At 46.2% G+C, this 20,767-nt stretch overlaps 1 protein-coding gene across 2 annotated transcripts in view; it reads left to right on the top strand.

Annotated features, from left to right (window-relative positions):
• The window catches only part of USP8 (ubiquitin specific peptidase 8), a 1,053,131-nt gene that overhangs the window by 270,888 nt on the left and 761,476 nt on the right, over window positions 1-20,767 (top strand). For both annotated transcript variants that reach the window (XM_069624966.1, XM_069624967.1), the window contains exon 5: window positions 696-849. In XM_069624966.1, coding sequence (XP_069481067.1) covers window positions 696-849 — 154 coding nt within the window. The remainder of the gene's footprint in view (window positions 1-695; window positions 850-20,767) is intronic.

The raw sequence follows: 20,767 nt of genomic DNA, 5'->3' as shown, positions 1-20,767 counted from the left end.
CCTACATAAAAGTCCACGGGAAGGGAACCACTCTCTAGATCCAAGGATCTTTCCTTGGAAGTTATTTTTGTTGGATTTATCCTTATTTTTTTCATTGTGAAAACATCTTGCTAATATCAGTCAGACATTTCCTTGCACCCTTTGTTGTTTTGTTTCTAGTGTGGGGGTCAGCTTAGAATGTTTGGACACAAGGACGGTTTTTCAGCTACTGACATCCTGACAAAGACCGATCATTAATTTTTAGTTTCTGGTTAGGGAAGGTCCTCTTTACAACAGGGCTAGAGCGGCGTTTTACCAACACATTTTTATTTAATAAACATGTCTTTTCTTGAGAATGCAACAACTTGTGTCTCTTTCATTTCAGACAACTCACATTACCCATTAATAAAAGGTTATTTTATGATCTTTTGTTGTAAAAGTCTAGATCTTTTACCCTTTTTTATAAAAAAAATATTTTGTTTTTTAAATTATTTGCAGCGATTTACTGATATTGACAGAATAACTCTTTAAGCCTAAGAAATATCTAGGCAGTTGCAAATGCTTTCTGGTAGTGCAATGGCATATAGATTTGTTTCAATAAATTATCAGGTTTGTTTTTCCAAACCATAAACCAAAGCATAGAAGGGACAGCAAAAACCAGGTTGTTCAGTGTAGTAATGTGTCTAAAACAACAACAATGTTTAATTTCATACTAGATATGAAGAAGCTGAAGTTCGGAAAAAGTTGGAAGAAAGGGAGCGACTGGAGGAGGAGCTTCAGAAAAAGCAACAATCCGAGAAACATGATGCTAGCGTCTTGACTATTAAACGTTCAGAAGATGCCCTACATTCCAAGTTGAAAAGTCAGAAGGTATAGTTGAATTAGAATTGTTTGATTGTTCAATGAAAACCTTGATGGCAAATTTGGTGTGATAAAGGAATTCAAGATTGCCGAGAATGGGAGCCCTTGGTGCAGTCCAATTTCATGTCATTTCATCTTTTATATCTCAGTTTAAATCCACCTGTCATTACAAAGGGTGCCATTGTTCACTCTTTTTGTAAAACTGAATACTTAAAGAAATGCAATACATTCCAACGTTCTATCAAAACTCAGAAAAATGAAGCTCTCTAATCGGATATTGCAATGAACTCATCATGCACGTGAAACCTTTTTTTAGGCACTAAAACCATAGCTGTCGACGATTTATGCCATTTGAAATGTGACTTTTGTAATGTTCTTACTAGGTAGGTGGGACTCTATATTTGTATGGGAATTGTGCTGATCCTCATCGCAGAGCTCTCTCTGTGGGACTATAGGGTTAAGTGTTATGGGTTAAGCAGGTCCACTTGCTGGAGGATTACCAGAAATCCTTGCAGCTTCAGGTGCTTGATGGTCTAGACTATCCTAGAAGAGGGCTTTTCAGAGAGAAAACTGGCAAGCATGATGCTGCATGTAGAAGAAAGGTGAAATCTGCTTGCTTGAGGGAGCAGGAGGGGGGTGGGCAGGCAATGAGAGAGAGAGAGAGAGAGAGAGAGAGAGAGAGAGAGAGAGAGAGAGATCACGGTATGAAGGCAACGTTTGCAGCTGTGTTTGTATCATTTTATAGCAAACAATGCCAGCTGGTGAACTTTCAAACCAGTGAATTATAATTGCTGCTCCCATATTCTGCTAAAGGAGCATAGCAAGCCACCCTGAAACGTGGGTGGGACGGGTTTCTTGACCCTCAAGACAAGGTGGAAGAAAATTGGGGCAAACTATGCATACTCTGGCATCCTTCTCCCTCTTTGTATGACCGTTAGGAATTGTCTGCAATGCCGGGAATTCTGGAGAAGTCATTCTAAAAGATATGCTTTCTCTTTAATAGCTTTTTACTAGGGATTTCTTCATTAGTTTTTCACTGTACCTGTTTTTTCACTAGCTGCAAAACCTATTTGCCCCCCCTCCCCTAACGACACGCTGTCTCTTTCAATGTTTCTGTTTTCGTATGGGTGTTTTTCTAGGTTTCAGATGTCATTGGTCACTCTGAATTTACTTCGGTTTATCCTCTCTCTAACGTGCTGTATGCAAGTGTGTTAAAGAAATGCATTTGTTGCCCTTGCCACCTTTTCACTTCTGACCTGCACTAATCTTGCATGAATGGTCTCTGCATCTTGTATCGGGAAAGCACCATGGTGGCACTGAGGTCGTTCTTGCAACAGCCCATGACCTATTCAATCATGATAGTCACGACAGTACTGCCGAAGGGTCCCTATTCTTCGCCAACCAGCTGAACAAGCAATGACACCTCTTGAGTCACCGGCAGCTTTAGGTGCAAATCCTTTAAACATATAGATGTTGCCCCACCTAAACCATAGCTTTGAGCGTACCGTCTAATTCAGCCCAGAGTAACCTCTTTTACTAGGAAGATTTCCAACCTCTCTGTACTGGCAAAAGTACCAGAACCCCCTGTTCATTGTTCCCTTTAAAGGAAGTGCAGGAAAAGGAAGCGCAAGGTGGAGAGAAAATAAAAAGATAATTCTTCCGAGCCTCAACGAAAGCGGTAATTTCTCTGCTGGTTCTGGTCAGATCCTCAAGTCCCCAGGGATAGTCCTGTTGCTTTGTCAGTGGTAAACAGAGGTGAACACATCACGTTATTTGGCTCAGAGGACCAATATTTCGATACATCATAGTACTTTTCCCTTCCCCGAGAGAAGCTGTTTGGTACTAATTTGTTAGAAAGCGGTGTCCCGCCACCTCATTTTTTACTGATGAGTTGTGGTCCTCTCCTAATGGAACTCCTCCACCTCCACAACCTGGCCCTTTTTTTAACCAATATTCATATTTTGAGGCCTATTCGCTGTAATGCACTCAATTCAAATACAATTTTGAGAACTTAAGATCTTATCCACAGTTATATTGGATGTTGTTGCACATGGCCTCTTCTATATATATATACACGCACACGCACACACTCTCTCTCTCTCTCTCTCTCTCTCTCTCTCTCTCTCTCTTTCCTCTCTCCTCTCTCTTTCCTCTCTCTCCTCTTTCCTCTCTTCTTTCCTCTCTCTTCTCTTTCCTCTCTTCTCTCTCCTCTCATTCCTCTCTTTCCTCTTTCCTCTCTCTCCTCTCTCTCCTCTCTCTCCTCTCCCTGCTCTCTCTCCTCTCCCTGCTCTCTCTCCTCTCCCTGCTCTCTCTCCTCTCTCTCTCTGCTCTCTCTCCTCTCTCTCCTCTCTCTCCTCTCTTTGCTCTCTTTGCTCTCTTTCCTCTTTCCTCTCTCTCCTCTCTTTCCTCTCTCCCCTCTCTTTCCTCTCTTCTCTCCCTCTCTCTCTTTCCTCTCTCCTCTCTTCTCTCTCTCCTCTCTTCTCTCTCTCTTTCCTCTCTCTCCTCTTTCCTCTCTCTCCTCTTTCTTTCCTCTCTCTCCTCTCTCTCTCTTTCCTCTCTCTCCTCTCTCTCTCTTTCCTCTCTCTCTCTCTCTCTCTTTCTCTTCTTGTTTGGAACTAGTGAAGTCTTGGAAATTATCTAGTGTGGCCAATTCTTAGCCACCTGAGCTTAACATTTAAAGGATCACCGTCAACCTTGTATTCCTGTGATGGAGACAGAGACCACAGGAAGGGAAAGGCAGGTGTAGCAGTGATGCGTATTAGAATAGTGAAACAAAGTAAATATCAAGTTGTTTTTGGGTATTGTGAATAGGCCACTACAGTTGCAGGTGCTGACTGTAACTGAAGAAAGAAATAGAAAACAAGCACAGACCCTGAGTAGCAAGGGTTGTTCAGAGTAAGAAGGGTACTTGTATATGATAGGTGGCCTCTGGGCAGCTTAGTGGAAGCCCTTGGGATCAAAGCCAGCAGGTTATTCTTGACAATAAGCATATATCAGTGTCATAGTTTGAAACCACTGAAGAGACTGTTTCTACTTTGTCTAGGCTAGAACTAGGGTGATAAATGTGCGAAGTGCGAGTCCGACTCGGAGTCCAATTTCGCTGAGCTATTCTGACAGATTGACTTCTGCTGTTTGTTCATTTCACTGCAGATACTGCACCTTTAGGATTTGAATGCTCCTATTTAATCCTTGGCAAGCGCTTAACGTTGACGCGTGTATCCGATGCTGAGTCCAGTCTCGCTCCAGTCACGACTTGGGCACTCAGGCTGACACCAAAACGCCTGCTTTTTCTCCTCCGTTACTTCTGTGATATGAGCGGCAGAACAAATGGTACAGCGAGCAGGATGTCAACGGTGCCTTCAGGACACTCCTTTCTCAGTCGCCTCCCGTGTTGCATGTTTCGCCAAGTGTTCTTAGAAATGGTTTGGATTTGACTGATGCTGAGTTGCTAGACATGGATAGCGTATTTGACACTGCAGAGGTTGTTGTGGAATGTCCCCCCAGCTGTGCGGCCCCACGAAAAACGTCTGAACTGATGGGAGGTGGAAAACGGGAAAAGCCAAAACCCTGAACTTGACGCATGCATCTCCATAGAAGCAGAGAATACGTGGTGTACACCTTTATCTCTGCGCCCGTGGTCACGCTGACATCCCCCCAGTCAGTGGGACTCTGGTTGCTAAACATCCACTCGGTCCAAGACCCCTCCTCCTCCCCCTCCAATACAAAAAATAAATAGAGAGAAAATGGAGCAGGGAGGTGAGTAAAAAGGACTCTTCTGTTCACTTGCAGCAAGACTAGCAAAGGACATTATAGAACTCAAACTGCAGCTGGGTCAAAATACCCCTGGAACTTCCGCATGTGAACGGAACTCCAATAACCAGCATGTCTTCACTCCAGCTACACACATTGGCCCAATACAAAGTCATTAAAGGTATGGGGTGACACCATCATTCCCTCCTCTCCTCTCATCTCTCCCTCACTTCCCCCCAGACCAAGCCTACCCCAACACTGCCACCTACCTTCTCAGACATCTGGTCCATCAAGCGTGTGTCATTTTGAGGCTTTTGCCGCCACCTTTACTCTGGCTGACTCACATCCTGACACAGCCCTCTCTATGCTCTACTCTTCTATTTCCGATACTCTTGATGCTCTTGAGGATCTGTTGGAAGCCCAAAGCCAAGTGCAATTCTTGGTATGACTCTGACCTAGCTACACATAAACGTAAGTGTAGGGCGGCTGAGAGGAAATGGAGGGCTTCTTGTTTATCTGACAAACTGGCCTTTCGCCTGCTCCAAAGGCGATACCGGCTCTGTCCACACCAAGAAGTGAGCACACATCCAAGCCTGTGTCTCTGCGGCATCTAACAACTCAGCCGAACTCTTTAAATCTGCAAGAAGCTGGCCAACCCTGTTGCAGTCTCTTCCCCCACTGTCGCCTCCTAGGCCCTTTGCATGGCCCTTGCCTTTCGCTTCATCTCAAAAACTCAGGACATCCTGTCCACCCTTACCCTGCCTCCCCCTCATCTCCCCTCTCCTTCTGTGAACTCTGTCCCGCCCTCTTTCTCTGCCTTTCCTTTTTTTCTCCCCTGAAGAGGTCGCTAGACCAGTCTGATCTATGAAAGTCTTGTCAAAACAGGTTCACCCCAGTTCTTCTAAAACCATCAAGGACTACATTGACACCCTCGCTCCGGCCCTGGGCGATTTCTGCAGCCTCTCCTTTGCCTCAGGAGCCTTCCCCTCCCCTCTGGAGCACTCTCTTGTGCATCCTCTTCTCAGGAAACTCGTAGCTTATCCTTCTTGCCCAGCTAACTATCGCCCAATTTCCATTACTCCTTTTCTGGGTAAACTTGAAAAGTTGGCTATCTCGCAGCTTAACCTTCACTCTGATTCTGTTGGCTGTCTCCACGACCATCAGTCTGGCTTTAGAGCTGCCAGAAGCACGGAAACTGCTCTCCTGAATATCTGTGAAGATCTGCTCCCCAACCTTGACTCTAACAATACCTCTGTCCTCATCCTACTCGATCTCTCGTCTGCCTTCGACGCGGTCAAAAATACCATTCTGCTCAACCGTCTCCGTGACAACCTGGGTATCACCGATCAGGCCCTGGGTTGACTGACCTTTTTCCTCTCTGATCGACCCTCCCAGGTCCAACTTGGGTCCTTCCTTTCATCTATCTCCCTTTCTTCTATCTCCCTTTCTACCTGAGGTGTTCCCCAGGGGTCTAACCTCTCACCCTGGCTTTTCAGCTAATACCTGGCAACTCTCACCCACCACATTGCCATTATCTGCTCCAACTTCCAGTGCTATGCTGACGACACTCAACTAATTTTCAGGCTTCCCTCGGCCACCTCCTTCTCTCATCTCTGATTACCTATCTGCCATTCAGGATTGGTGTGCCGCCAACGATCTCTGCCTGAATGACAGCAAGACGGAGATCCTCCTCATCGGCACACCTTCACCCTCCTTTCCCATCGCTCTCTGGCTTGCCTCCCTTGGCCGTCCTCCTACCCCCACCTGTGAGGCTAAGAACCTCAGGGTCATCTTTGATTCCATGCTTTCCTTCCCTGCCGACATCTCCGATGTCTCGAAAAAGTCAAACTTACTGCACCTCCTCTAAGGTACTCTGCCTTTCCTCTCCTTCTCACAGAAGCTCACTGTCATGATCACTGTTTCCAAGGAGCCAGGACCAGCCCAACGTCCTTGGAAGCAGCCCCCTAACCCTAATCCTAAGCACCAGCCGGTCCCCACTGGGACCTTTTGGACCTTGTCCTGGCGCCGGTGGCACCAGGCCATCAAAACCATTGGTCCCGGCACTGGAAGCGCCGGGCTCATAATAGGTGTGAAGATGCTTGGGTGGACTTACCTGCAGCAGACCATGCTGCTTACTTACCAGCCACTCAGAAGCCATCTGAGAACAGGAACTACTTTCTTACCTGGGTGGGGCAGCTCCACTCCCTGGATACAGCACTGGAACTCTTCTGGAAACTGGAACTCTTTTCTTACCTAGGCGGGGCCGTGAAAGAAGATGCCTCATCACTCCAAGGCTATTTAAACCACACCCGATAGATGAAGCGTGCTTCGCGTTATTCTGCATCTGCAGCAGAACGCTCACCGAGTCTGCTCCGGCCTTTCTTCTTCCGATCCTGGACCTGCAAGAATCCTACTTACCACTTCAGTATCCAGACATCATCAGCACCTGCAAAGAACAGAAACAACAGGTTAGCAAGGCGAACTTTACACGCAGTGCTTACTTACCTGATCCATCGGCTGCGGCCATTTCTTCACGCCGCATCTCCACCTGCAAGAACAAAAGCATTGCCATACTTACCGGCACGCTGTGAATTCCGGATTTCTTCGTTCTGCATCGCCGCCTGTGAAGACAAAGTATCGTTAACAATTTACTGGCATTCCGCGGACTCCGGCCCTGCAACCCATCATCTGAAAGGCAAAAGAAAAGACATTAAGCAGGTATTTACTTACGTCCATCACGCTCGTCGCAATAAAACGCCTGCGAATACTCCGGCGTCTCTTTAACACGAACTAAGCTGCAAGGAAAAAGACAGTTGGAGCGCTTGCCATACTTACGAACTTCCAGGCGCTTCACTTCATCTTTCATCTCAAGAGCCCTGCAATACATAAGGGAAAGGCATTATACAGAGTCTGCATATAAACGTGCCACGCATGTAAAGACTATAAAGACAAAAGGTGTCCAGAAACTCGCCGCTCGTGCAGATAACGACGGTAACCATCCTCTGAATTCAAGAGGCCTGTGTTTCACCAGTGAAGGAACTGGCAACGGCACCCTGCACCAGACGCAGATGGAGAGCCCAGCATTCACCTATATAAGGTGAGCACGTTGGCCTGGGGGCTCTACGAAAAAGCTGGGAAGAGAGAGAGAGAGAGAGAGAGAGAGAGAGGGACATTCAACAACCCAGACCATTAACCCCATATTCTTTCACCTGCAGAAACCTCACTCTTCGAGTCCGACACACAGTGCGAAGAGGTTCGACCCCAGAAGCCAATCGAGTCCTGCACATCACTTTTCGAGTCAAAGACAGCTTCCTGCCAAGACCCGCGCCTCCGTGGGAATCAGGTGAGCGTTACAGAACGCGAAGCCCACCACAAAACTCCTACCCAGATGCAATGGAAACCTCAGACACTGATCTACTAGCCGAGTTGCTCGGGGAATTAAGAGCAGAAGTACATGCAGCTTGTCAGGAAACAAACTCTCTAAGAAGAGAACTGATACTTTCCAAGGAGCGAACAGAGGACCTTGCTAGGCAGTTGTTACAAACGCAGACAGGACAGACACCTTTGCCTGTTCCAGGAGGAAGTTATCCTTCTGCATCATCTTCAAATCCAGTGCAAATCAATCTGCCCGGTAATGTTCCCTTGGCTCCGCCCGAACGCTTTTCTGGTGATCCAAAGAAATTCGCAGTGTTCATCAATCAGTGCCGCCTACACTTCTTATGTCGACCAGCTGCATTCCCAACAGACCAGACCAAGGTGGCTTTCGTGCTTTCTTATCTCAGTGGCAGCGCTGCAGATTGGTCGATCCCTTTAGTCACCCAGGATGATCCGGTTTTACATGATTTTCAGGCCTTCCAGTCCAGCATGGAGAAACTGTTCGCAAGACATGCACAAGGGCAGGCCTTGGACAATGAACTTCTCTCATTACGACAGGGTAATCAAGACCTCTTGACTTATATAGCCTCCTTCAATAGACTCATAGTGGAAACACAATGGCCCGAGGACAAGAGAATAACGCTTTTCTACAGAGGCCTGGTGGAGAGCTCAAAGATGTGTTAGCGCAAGTTGTGAATCCTCCACAAGAATGTTCTGACTATATTGACTTAGTTGTCCAATTGGACCATAGACTACAGAACAGGAAGGCAGATCGTTCCGGATTTGATACCCGAGTGTTTTCTAAACCACAGACCTCGAATAAGGGAGCTGACACTGTGGAACCCATGCAAATAGGGGGCATGAAAGGACCTTTAACCCAGAAAGAGCGGGAAAGAAGAAGGCAGCTGCAATTATGCCTCTATTGCGGAAACTCAGGACACTTTCTTCGGGACTGTCCAGTGAAACCAGCTAAGAAGACTGTAGGAGCCGTGGATACCTGTACCACAAATTCTGAACAGGAAAACAACCTCGCCCGACAAGAGTAGAGGTCCTCTTGCCGAGCGTTAAGATCTGTCCCGTGACCTCACATTTCGTGATACCCATGGTCCTCATTAGTCCTGAACGTCCGGATCGTTTGCATGCAATTGAAGCTTACATTGACAGCGGAGCAATCGGTAACTATGTGGACCGTGAAATGGTATCAAGGATGAATCTACCCCTTGTCCCTAAGGCAGTAAAAGACGTCATCACTACTGTGGATGGCACGGAGATAGCCTCAGGACCAGTAACGCATGCCACCCAAGAAGTGACGCTAGTGAGTCAAGATGGACACCGGGAGAGAATCGTGTTTGATGTAATCAAGGCCCCTCAGTTCCAGATCATTCTGGGAATCCCTTGGTTAGAGAAGCACAATCCTCAGATCGATTGGCGAGCAAAGACGGTTCAGTTTCCAGAGTGTTTTACCACTTGTTATCCTCGGCCTGATGTTTCACTGGCGGCAATCTCTTCTGAGGAGGTGCCCAAATTACCTCCCGAATACCAGGAATTCCAAGACGTCTTCCGGAAGGATCAAGCCAACACCCTGCCTCCTCATAGGTCTTACGACTGTCAAATAGATCTGATACCTGGAACAACTCCTCCTTGCAGCAGGATTTATGCCCTCACCGAGCCAGAGAACCTTCACCTCAGACAATACCTAGACCAATACCTAGCTAACGGGTTTATCCGTCCTTCAAAATCTCCAGCTTCATCGGCTTTGTTCTTCGTTCCGAAAAAGGAAGGAGACCTTAGGACTTGCATAGATTACCGCGCCCTGAATCAGATCACCGTTAAAAACAGATACCCGTTACCTTTGATCCCTGAACTCCTGGATCAAGTCAAAGATGCATGTATATACACAAAGTTGGATCTCAGAGGAGCCTACCACTTGGTACGGATAAAAGAGGGAGATGAATGGAAAACGGCCTTCCGCACCAAGTACGGGCTATTCGAATATCAAGTGATGCCCTTTGGACTGTGTAATGCTCCTGCTGCTTTCCAGTATTTTATGAACGATGTCCTTAGAGAACTCATAGACGTGTGTGTTGTTGTCTACATTGATGACATCCTCGTCTATTCATCATCTGAAGAGGAACATCAGACACGTTAAAAAGGTTCTCGAGAGATTGCGTCAACATAATCTTTTTGCTAAGCTTGAGAAATGCGTTTTCAACGTAACGGAAGTCGAGTTCCTGGGATTCATATTGTCACCTAACGGAGTCCATATGGATTCAAAGAGAGTTGATGCAATCATCAAGTGGCCATCACCAACCTCTGTAAAAGGAGTTCAAAGCATGTTAGGGTTCGCTAACGTTTACCGCAGATTCATTCCTGAATTTTCTCAGATAGTCCAGCCCATCACCGCTCTGTTGAAAAAGAACAAACATTTTGAGTGGTCTTCTGAAGCAGAACAAGCTTTTCAGGACTTAAAAGCTAAATTCATTTCTGCACCTGTTTTAAAACATCCTCGCCCAGAACTCCCCTACATCGTGGAAACGGATGCTCCTAGTCTTGCTATGGGGGCAGTTTTATGACAAAGAGATCCGGTCACACACCAACTACATCCTGTTGCCTTTTGGTCCCGCAGGTTTTCGCCTCGCGAGATCAACTATTCAATTACAGACAAGGAACTTTTGGCCATCAGATCGGCCTTTAAAGCCTGGCGGCATTATCTTCTAGGAGCCAGACGCACAGTCACCGTAATGACTGATCACCGCAATTTACAATATCTAAAGACAGCCAAAGCTCAGCCTTCCAGACAGCTTCGCTGGGCTCTGTTTCTAGCAGAATTTGACTTTATAATTACTTATCGACCAGGCAGTAAGAACGGAAAAGCAGATGCTCTCTCCCGGATGGGAATAGATGAACATTTGACCAATCCAGAACCAATACCCATAATCCCAGAACAAAGAATTTTGGGTTTGGTCAGCGCTCAATCTTTTGAAGACATCAAGACCATGGTTAAATCACTCCTAACTCCGGGCGATTTGCAAGATTGGCAATTAAAGGGGAAAGAATTCTCAGTGGATCAAGACCTACCATATTTCCGAGGACGATTGCATTTACCCTGTGAGAAAATACAAAAACAAGTAATCTCCTGTTATCACGACTCTCTAACGGAGGGTCACCCTGGCATTACCAAAACCATGGAAAAGATTAAAAGACATTTCTGGTGGCCGTCATGGAAAAAGGATATTAGAGACTTTGTAATCTCCTGTGGTGTGTGTGCCCAGAATAAAAGTCAGAAGGAGAAACCAGCCGGCCTATTACAGCCACTAGACATCCCTCCCTGTCCATGGCATACCCTGTCCATGGATTTCATCACGGACTTACCTCCATGCTCGGGGTATACTACCATTTTAGTAGTCGTGGATCTATTCTCCAAGATGGCTCACTTCATTCCCCTGAAGGGTCTACCATCAGCCTCAGTATTGGCCCGAGAATTCTTAGAAAACATCGTTCGGCTACACGGTTTTCCCTCGGTTTTAGTCTCCGATAGGGGAAGTCAATTCATCTCACTTCTGGCGCAGTTGCTGTCGTCTAGCCCAAATTGATGTAAGACTTTCAACTAGTCACCATCCCCAAACTGACGGAAAAACCGAAAGGGCAAATCAAACTCTAGAGCAATATCTACGTTGCATGCTCCAACAAACTGAAAACCCCTGGAAGGATATTCTTTGGATCGCTGAATATGCTTACAATAATTCGATTCATTCTGGAACAGGGAAGACTCCCTTCTTCCTACTATACGGACACCATCCTAGAACCTCTAACCTGGATCCTCCCCAAGAATTCGAAGCACCTGCTGTGGATCACTTGCACTCGGAGATCAGCCGTGCTTTTAAGGAAGCCTCGGCCCATCTGCAAAGAGCTAAAGCTCAATTCAAAAGAGGAGCAGATCGACACCATAAAGAGGCTCCTCACTACGCTGTAGGAGATCAGGTCTGGCTATCCACTAAGAACCCTGCCTCTAAAGGGACCCTGCACCTTCATCCCGAGATACCTTGGACCCTATCTCATATCTGCCATAATTAATCCGGTGGCTGTCAAATTGGAGTTACCTACGCATATGAAAATACACCCAGTATTCCATGTCTCCTTATTAAAACCAGTACAACCAGAAACCCGATTGACTGAATTCCCAGAACCGGTTTTAGTAGATGGAGAACTTGAATTCGAAGTTAAGAACATCCTAGACTCCAAGATCTCCAAATCTAAGTTATATTATCTGGTTGATTGGAAAGGTTACGGCCCCCAGGAAAGGTCTTGGGAATCTTCAGAATATGTCCACGCACCTCGTCTGGTCAAGAAATTCCATCTGAATCACCCTGACAAGCCAAAACCCCCGGAGAAGACACGCTTAGGAGGGGCCTTGAGGGGGGGGTACTGTCATGATCACTGCTTCCAAGGAGCCAGGACCAGCTCAACGTCCTTGAAAGCAGGCCCCTAACCCCAATCCTAAGCACCAGCCGGTCCCCACTGGGACCTTTTGGACCTCGTCCTGCCGGTGGCACCAGGCTCATCAAAACCATTGGTCCCGGCACTGGAAGCGCCGGGCTCATAATAGGTGTGAAGATGCTTGGGTGGACTTACCTGCAGCAGACCATGCTGCTTACTTACCAGCCACTTAGAAGCCATCTGAGAACAGGAACTACTTTCTTACCTGGGTGAGGCAGCTCCACTCCCTGGATACAGCACTGGAACTCTTCTGGAAACTGGAACTCTTTTCTTACCTAGGCGGGGCCGTGGAAGAAGACGCCTCATCACTCCAAGGCTATTTAAACCACACCCGATAGATGAAGCGTGCTTCGCGTTATTCTGCATCTGCAGCAGAACGCTCACCGAGTCTGCTCCGGCCTTTCTTCTTCCGATCCTGGACCTGCAAGAATCCTACTTACCACTTCAGTATCCAGACATCATCAGCACCTGCAAAGAACAGAAACAACAGGTTAGCAAGGCGAACTTTACACGCAGTGCTTACTTACCTGAACCATCGGCTGCGGCCGTTTCTTCACGCCGCATCTCCACCTGCAAGAACAAAAGCATTGCCATACTTACCGGCACGCTGTGAATTCCGGATTTCTTCGTTCTGCATCGCCACCTGTGAAGACAAAGTATCGTTAACAACTTACTGGCATTCCGCGGACTCCGGCCCTGCAACCCAACATCTGAAAGGCAAAAGAAAAGACATTAAGCAGGTATTTACTTAAGTCCATCACGCTCGTCGCAATAAAACGCCTGCGAATACTCCGGCGTCTCTTTAACACGAACTAAGCTGCAAGGAAAGAGACAGTTGGAGCGCTTGCCATACTTACGAACTTCCAGGCGCTTCACTTCATCTTTCATCTCAAGAGCCCTGCAATACATAAGGGAAAGGCATTATACAGAGTCTGCATATAAACGTGCCACGCATGTAAAGACTATAAAGACAAAAGGTGTCCAGAAACTCACCGCTCGTGCAGATAACGACGGTAACCATCCTCTGAATTCAAGAGGCCTGTGTTTCACCAGTGAAGGAACTGGCAACGGCACCCTGCACCAGACGCAGATGGAGAGCCCAGCATTCACCTATATAAGGTGAGCACGTTGACCTGGGGGCTCTACGAAAAAGCTGGGAAGAGAGAGAGAGAGGGACATTCAACAACCCAGACCATTAACCCCCATATTCTTTCACCTGCAGAAACCTCACTCTTCGAGTCCGACACACAGTGCGAAGAGGTTCGACCCCAGAAGCCAATCGAGTCCTGCACATCACTTTTCGAGTCACAGACCGCTTCCTGCCAAGACCCGCGCCTCTGTGGGAATCAGTTGAGCGTTACACTCACTGTCTCCTGAGCCCTGGTTCTCTCTAGGTTGGTCTACTGTAACGGCCCTTTTCTAAATCTACCTGCTTCTACTCTCCGCCCTTTGCAACATATCCAGAACAGGACTGCAAGACTTGTCCTTGGCCTCAAGCCATGGGATTGTATCTCTCCGGCCCTGAATTCTCTCCACTGACTCCCAGTGGATGCAAGGATTAAATTCAAAACCCTTTGCATTGTCCACAAGGCTTTCTGGGGTTTGGATCCAAAATACCTTCAGCTGTCCCTCCGTAAATACCTCCCCTCTCGAGCTCTTTGCTCCTCTACCTCCCACTCCCTCAGGGTCAGTTGTTTTTCAAAGAAATGAGCTGGGGGTAGATCTTTCTTCGGCTGGGGCCTCCCTCTGGAACAGCCTTCCTGCCTCTCTGAAACTTGAGGAGAACCATCTCCGGTTCCAGAAGCACCTCACGACCTTCCTCTTTGCTTCTGCCTTTGCCTCTCCTCTCCCCTGCTGATCCGCTCTCTCTCGGCATTGTGCACCTGGCTTACCCTCTGACTTCCGGGCCCAGGTACCTGCTCACCCTGCCACCCACCTGCACTGCTTCCTGGCAATCCCTTACACTGTTGTCTGTATCTGTAACTATGCAGTCCCCTCCCTTTTCCTGCACTTACCAAACACTCTGTCTGTTGCCTAAAACCCAGCACTTGCGACTTGCTGGCTGCACTATCACTGTTGCTTGTTATAATTTATTTATTCATTATTTATCTCTTTTCCTCTGCTTAGCACTTTCAACCTCTTCCCCTTTCCATGCACTTCTCTCCTTTCCCTCTCCCATGCACTTGTAAGTTTTCATTGTCACTGGGCCTAGTAAAATCATTGTTTCTGTTCTCCCTTGTTCCCCTTCCTTGCCTTGTCGCGCTCTGAAATACTTGTGTACGAGTGCGATACAAATAAAATATCAATATCAAAATGGCCCCTCTCTCACAGGCCAGATCACTGATAAAAGTCAACTAACAGCCCAATCGACCCCATCTAATTCATCAACCCTGTCTATATCTAGTGGTCCGACATCACTGTTGGAAATGAACACAAATAACACTCAGTTGTCAGTAGCATCAGGGATCCAAATTCATAACAATGTTATGCTGCCTTAACCATCTCAATGGCCCCATTTTTAAAAATGTATGAATCCTTCAACGACAACTTTAAGGACTAAGCTACACTACTCACAATGCTACACTCAAAAATTATCTTTTTGGAGTTGTTCACGTCAACAGTCCAAACGTGACTTGACGACAAAGCAGAAACTTTTGCTAGGTGGCAGTCTAGACTTTGTGATTTGGTGAGTGGGGATCTTTCAGTCAAGGCGATCATGATGCAGGCCCTACTTGACTCCACCAAATGGCTGAGAAAGCAATTTAAAGATCCTCAAAACACCACGGAACTGGGCTACACCGCGATGAATGAGAATGACGCTCAAGGTGGTGCCCTTAATAAAAAGTCAAATAAGAACAACCCAGAACATCATACTGGGTTGGGAGAGTATACCCTTTACAACAAGCAATCGAAGACAGATGAAAGGAGATCCTGAAATCGGGCCCAGTCGAGGTAACGCAATTAACGATGGAACTCAGGACCATAGATCAGCACGTGGCATAGAGGCAACACCTGAGACTATATACAAAGGTTCGTAGAGGCAACAGCAGAGAACATGGACGAAATTGAACCTTTAGGAATAACTAATGAGACAATACGTAATGAGGTACCTAACAAATCAACCTCAGATAGCAATTCAGCTTGTGCAATAAGCGTCCTCATAGACCCTCTGCGACCTGACGGAGAGGTATTTTCAATTTTCACCAAACCACAAATTTGTAGAAGCCAACCCTCAAATAAAGGAGAATCACCAAATACAAAAACAAATGTGGGAGGGGGGAGGCTAAATCCAATGACTCAAGAGCATTCTTACGAAACCTACCTACTCCACCCCCACAACTGAGAATGTGCCTCAGTGAATCAAGAGGAGAAAAGAATAAGATTCTGGCCAATAAAGCCTAAAAACAGACGAGAACAACACATGTCGAGATTCTCAAGTTCTGGTCATAGACGTTGATGAGCAACAAAAAACCCACCGTCTGGAAGATTGCGAAATAAATCACACAGCGGATCAGGACATCCTAGAGAACTTATCACGCTATTCAGAAGAAGATGAGAGAACCGTTGAGACACCTCGAGTCTCTGCTACAAAGACAGACTCAAGAATTCTCCCACTCGCTTAGCCAGACACATGGACACACATCCAGGCAATGTGATTTAGCTACCTCTCCCATATTTCAAACCTTATCGCAAAAGCAGCAAATTGACTAATATGATAGAAAGTAATAGGGATGCTCTCAATGCAACAAATCCAAGATACAGGAAATAATCTCAATACTGAACGACCTGCAACAAAGACCGAAACGCTATCAAGAGAAAAAACTCAATTCTTGACCAGCACTAATAAAGTATACTTGGAAAACACTACTGTCAGGGGATGAGATCATTTTAAATCGGAGAAAAATATTGCTCTTGTTGCATTGCGTGCCTATGCTCAGATTAATTGACTCAGACATTCGTATCATAGAATTTTTCAAAGAATCAAGAAGCGATTGGGTGATATTACATGTAGAGTCATCCCTCATCAAATCCACCATGTTGGAAGCCAAATCAGCGCTATTACCTGTTGGTTATAAGCTGTCAGACTGTCCACCACTGACTGACTCATTGTCTAATTGGTGCAATGATGCCAGGTTACACTTTTAAGGAAGTAACCGTCTTCCTAAATTGATGGCAAATGATGCCAACTCCATGACAAGTGGACAATCCTCTTCCTTGGTCGTACTGACAAGGCAACACTTCCATACCCACTCTTCATTATGCAATTCACGTTCAAGGGCGAGAGACATTTTGCTCTTAGGCTCTCCAGTGGCACACACTCTAGAACCAAGTGCCTTAGGGTCTCCAGTTTCTTCGTACAGAACCTACAGCATGCTGCCTCCACCGGAATTAGTGACGACCTCGCTTGGATTTCCCTGGTGGAGAGCAGGTTCTACCGTGCCCTGAGTAAAATGCCTCTATAGAATCTGTTTGGGAATTGAAGCAAAATCTTTGTTAGGGACTCTCTACATCTGTGCTCGTGCTTCAAGTGGCTCAGGGAGGGATACGAGTGGAAATCCTCGATGGATTGAGTCCAGTCAAAGTCAAATAAGGCTTGTTTAGCCTTCATAGAATTCTCAATCAAGGTCTCCAAAGTCACACCAAACTCATTGAGAACCTGTTCTGATCTGTACCTTAGAGAGATAAGTCCCAGAGAGAGGTTCACATTTTTTCCCATTAGGTGGTGCAGGGTATTCGGGATTGGAGCTTTGATTTTTGAATAAAGGGAAAGACAAGCCTATTGTACCCGTGCCCACAAGGAGACTATCCCCAATTCAGGGATCCCCAATATTCTCCTCGTAATTCGGCCCTCAATTCTGTTAAAGGTTTTGCATACTTTATCAGACTTTAGTTCTATGCCATAAATCAGTTTTGGGACGATTTTACCTTCAAAAAACATCACTGCAGGTTTCAGAGAGAATTTTCCAAACTTTCTATCTATCCTAACAATCTGTGCTTCCAATAGTTTCGCCTTTTCTACCAAAGACTCAATAACTACTTTAGAGCCTTGGTAAGCTGAAAAATTGAAGCCCAGATATCGCACAGACTCCGAGAGCTTCAGGGGGGAAACCTCCAACATTGCCCACAGGCCCGATGGTCTTCGCCCTTGCTTTTCTGAAGGAAATGATCTTAGTTTTATTAGGATTGATGACTAACCCATTATCTTTAGCATAATTCTCAAAGTTATTAAGAGACCTTTGTAGCCCCACCTTAGTAAGATCAGAAATCAGGAGGTCATCTGCATAGGCAAGCCATACAATTTTTTTCTTTGCCTATCTTTGGAGCAACTGGCCCTTCCTTCATAAGCAAGAGCGCGATATCTGAGGGATATTGGTTGAAGAGCCAGAGGGCCAAGGAACAACCTTTTCTAACCCCCCTGTAAGATGAAATTCTCTTCGAGAGGTTCCCGTTTTGGCTAAGGCGGACGTGGATACCACAATTTTCATAGACCCGACTGATAAGTCTTAGAAGCCCATCAGGCATGCCCCATTTTGCCAATTTGGCCCATAATCTACCCCGGTCAATGCAATCAAATAAGGCCGTTAGATCGATCGAAGCTATATAGGTGCATCTCCTGGTTGTCGTCCAGGCCTCTTCCTGCATGCATTTGAGAGCGAGGCCATTGATGTTGGTAGAATGGGCCTTCCTAAAGCCAGTCTGAAATTGGTCCAGCGGGTGAGAGATACTGGCCATTCTTCAAGGTGTGAGCAGGTACGCCGAAAAGATCTTACAGTCGGCATCAATAAGCGAGATGGAACAATAGTTAGATGGATCAGTCCTGCTTCCACACTTGAAGATGGGAACCACGTGGGCCGTGTTCCAGGAGGGTCGGTGTTACACCTCTGGAGAGAATATCCCTGAACTCCAAATACATAAGGTTAGCCCAAATATTTTGATTTTCCTTGAAGGTGTTATTTGTAAGGCCATTGGGCTTGAGATCTCTTACATTTAGTTATCAGATGTTGGATGGTGGTAATATCCAAATGAGGATCCCAAATTGCCCCTCCTGTTAAATCAGCCGCCATTGCAGTATCAATCTTAGGAGGTCCAAACCTTCCTTGTAGAACTGTACCCATTCCTGTTCAGAGATTGAGTTCAGCTGGGAGATGACATAGTTTGGATCTTGAAGTCCAATGTGTAGGTGGGCACCACGGTAATAAGATACTTTAATATAGGTAATGTTTGTTTGGATAAATTGTTTGAATCAATGTTTTGACCTGGAGCTACCAGTCTGTAAGAGATCCTATGGCATCCGGATCGCACTAAACAGATTTGAAGAAAAAGTAAGGTAATAATACCGCACTTAAGACTGGTGTTCTCAGTTGACCTTAAATAAGGTTGCACAGTTGTATATAACTCTTGCGTGAAGTACTTATAATGTCAAACAAATGTATCACCAGACGGTACATGGTTTTCCAAATGAAATGTTTAATTCACATTTCTTGGTTTTGTGTTTCTTAGTTAGTTCAAATATTGCGAGGCAACTCGAAATAGATAGGTCAATTATTCAAAAAAGCACATATGCCAATGCATTTCGGTCTATGACCATCTTCAGGGCTGTACTGAAGTGAATATAGAATCTAAACAGTGTTAAAATAATTAATTTATCGAAAGACACATAAATGCAATTCATGGTTCGAAAAAAAGTAAAGCACATACCCCAGGTGGGTCCCGAGGCGTACGTGCAGCGGCAAACGCGCTAGTACGGTATTATTACCATAGGTTGGATCTTGCCCATTTACCAAATGCCAAAAGGCACTGAACCCGGAGTTAATCAGGATCCCCAGAACCGCCCAGAACCAACTGAGAAGCACTGACAGCACCTGGACGGGGACACAGGGCAGAGGGGAACACAGGCGACACCCAGGGAGACGGAGTCAACATCTGCAACCAACCCTAAACCAACATCTTCAACCACCCCTAACTGCAACTAGATACCACTGGGCTGCGGAAATGTCGAGACTAACTGAGGTGTGGACACTGGCATGTAAGGTGTGCATCGGCCATATAAGTGGGAGTGAGGAACATGTCTGGTTGTTGGGGAGGCTGGTAGAGCGAGATGTGAAATGGGCCACGAATTCAGAATGGGCCTAGACCTAACCTGAGGCACAGGGTGCACACGCACCCCATCTATGAGAGACTACGCAAGCCCAACTGTTCAATTCAGGATAGAGATGCCAACTAACCAATTCCACTAACAATTTCCTCCTCTGCATACACCTCTCAAACTCCAAACCAAACACAACCACAAACCTACAGCACAACAAACCGCACAAACTTCACTACACTGCAACAACAAAACATAAAACACACATAGACTCGCACAACAGTACACGAAGACTACCGGCCGCAAACATCCCAGGCCCAGCCAACGGACCCATCGGGCTGAGGCCGCCAACGACACATCACTGTACTCTTGCACTTTTTCCACCCTCCCTCCCTCTTTCAGAGCCGCCAGAGCGCCAGGGGACCACTCCGGTGGTGATAGTGCACGGTGCAAATGTCCTTTAACATTAACATTTCGGCATTTCATTGCAGGATATGGTATTTCATTGTTTTACAGTAGTTTTTATAGAACTGCTTGGCTTTCCTTGTTAGCTCCTTACAAATAGCCTTATCTGAATTTGTGTGCTGGATTAGTTTCACTTCCCTCCTCAAAGATTTTTTAACTTCAGCTAATTCAGCATTGTAACAATGGGTATGCCTATGAGGTCCTTTCCCCCTATTTCCCCTCCCTGCTACTAGCCCACAGACCAATGAGCCGACAAGTAACTCGAACTTGTTTGCATTGAAGTTGTTAATCTTCCACTTATAAGTGGATCGACTAAGTGTACGTTTTACGTTCGAGTCCAGTTGCCGAATGTTCAGATCTGTCCATCTAATCGCATTGCCAGCCGTATTAGCAGTCACTCGGGGCTGTAGCCGGAATTCTCTGGGACAAAGTGTCCAGTCAAACAACACAGTTAAAATGGAATGATAACTCCTGTCATTTCTCTGGACATCAAATGACCAGTAGAGGTTCATTAGGAACGGGTCAACATAGATGTAATCAATGAGGGAGAGCTATTGCATCTATGCCACGCGTGCCACTCCCCAACAGAGTGGTGATCAACTTTCCTTCCGACAAGAGGTTGGAGTCCCCGTCCCCCCAGGTCTGCATGCCACTTTTAGCCCAAGTGTCTCTTCCCTGAGTGACCATTCGGTATCTCATCAACATCCCACACATGTTGTAGATCAGTCTTCATTCAGATCCCCCATGACAATA

Source organism: Ambystoma mexicanum, chromosome 11 (assembly GCF_040938575.1).
Source record: "Ambystoma mexicanum isolate Mex_15411 chromosome 11, UKY_AmexF1_1, whole genome shotgun sequence".
NCBI lineage: Eukaryota > Metazoa > Chordata > Amphibia > Caudata > Ambystomatidae > Ambystoma > Ambystoma mexicanum.
This window is presented reverse-complemented; position numbering and strand designations above follow the sequence as displayed.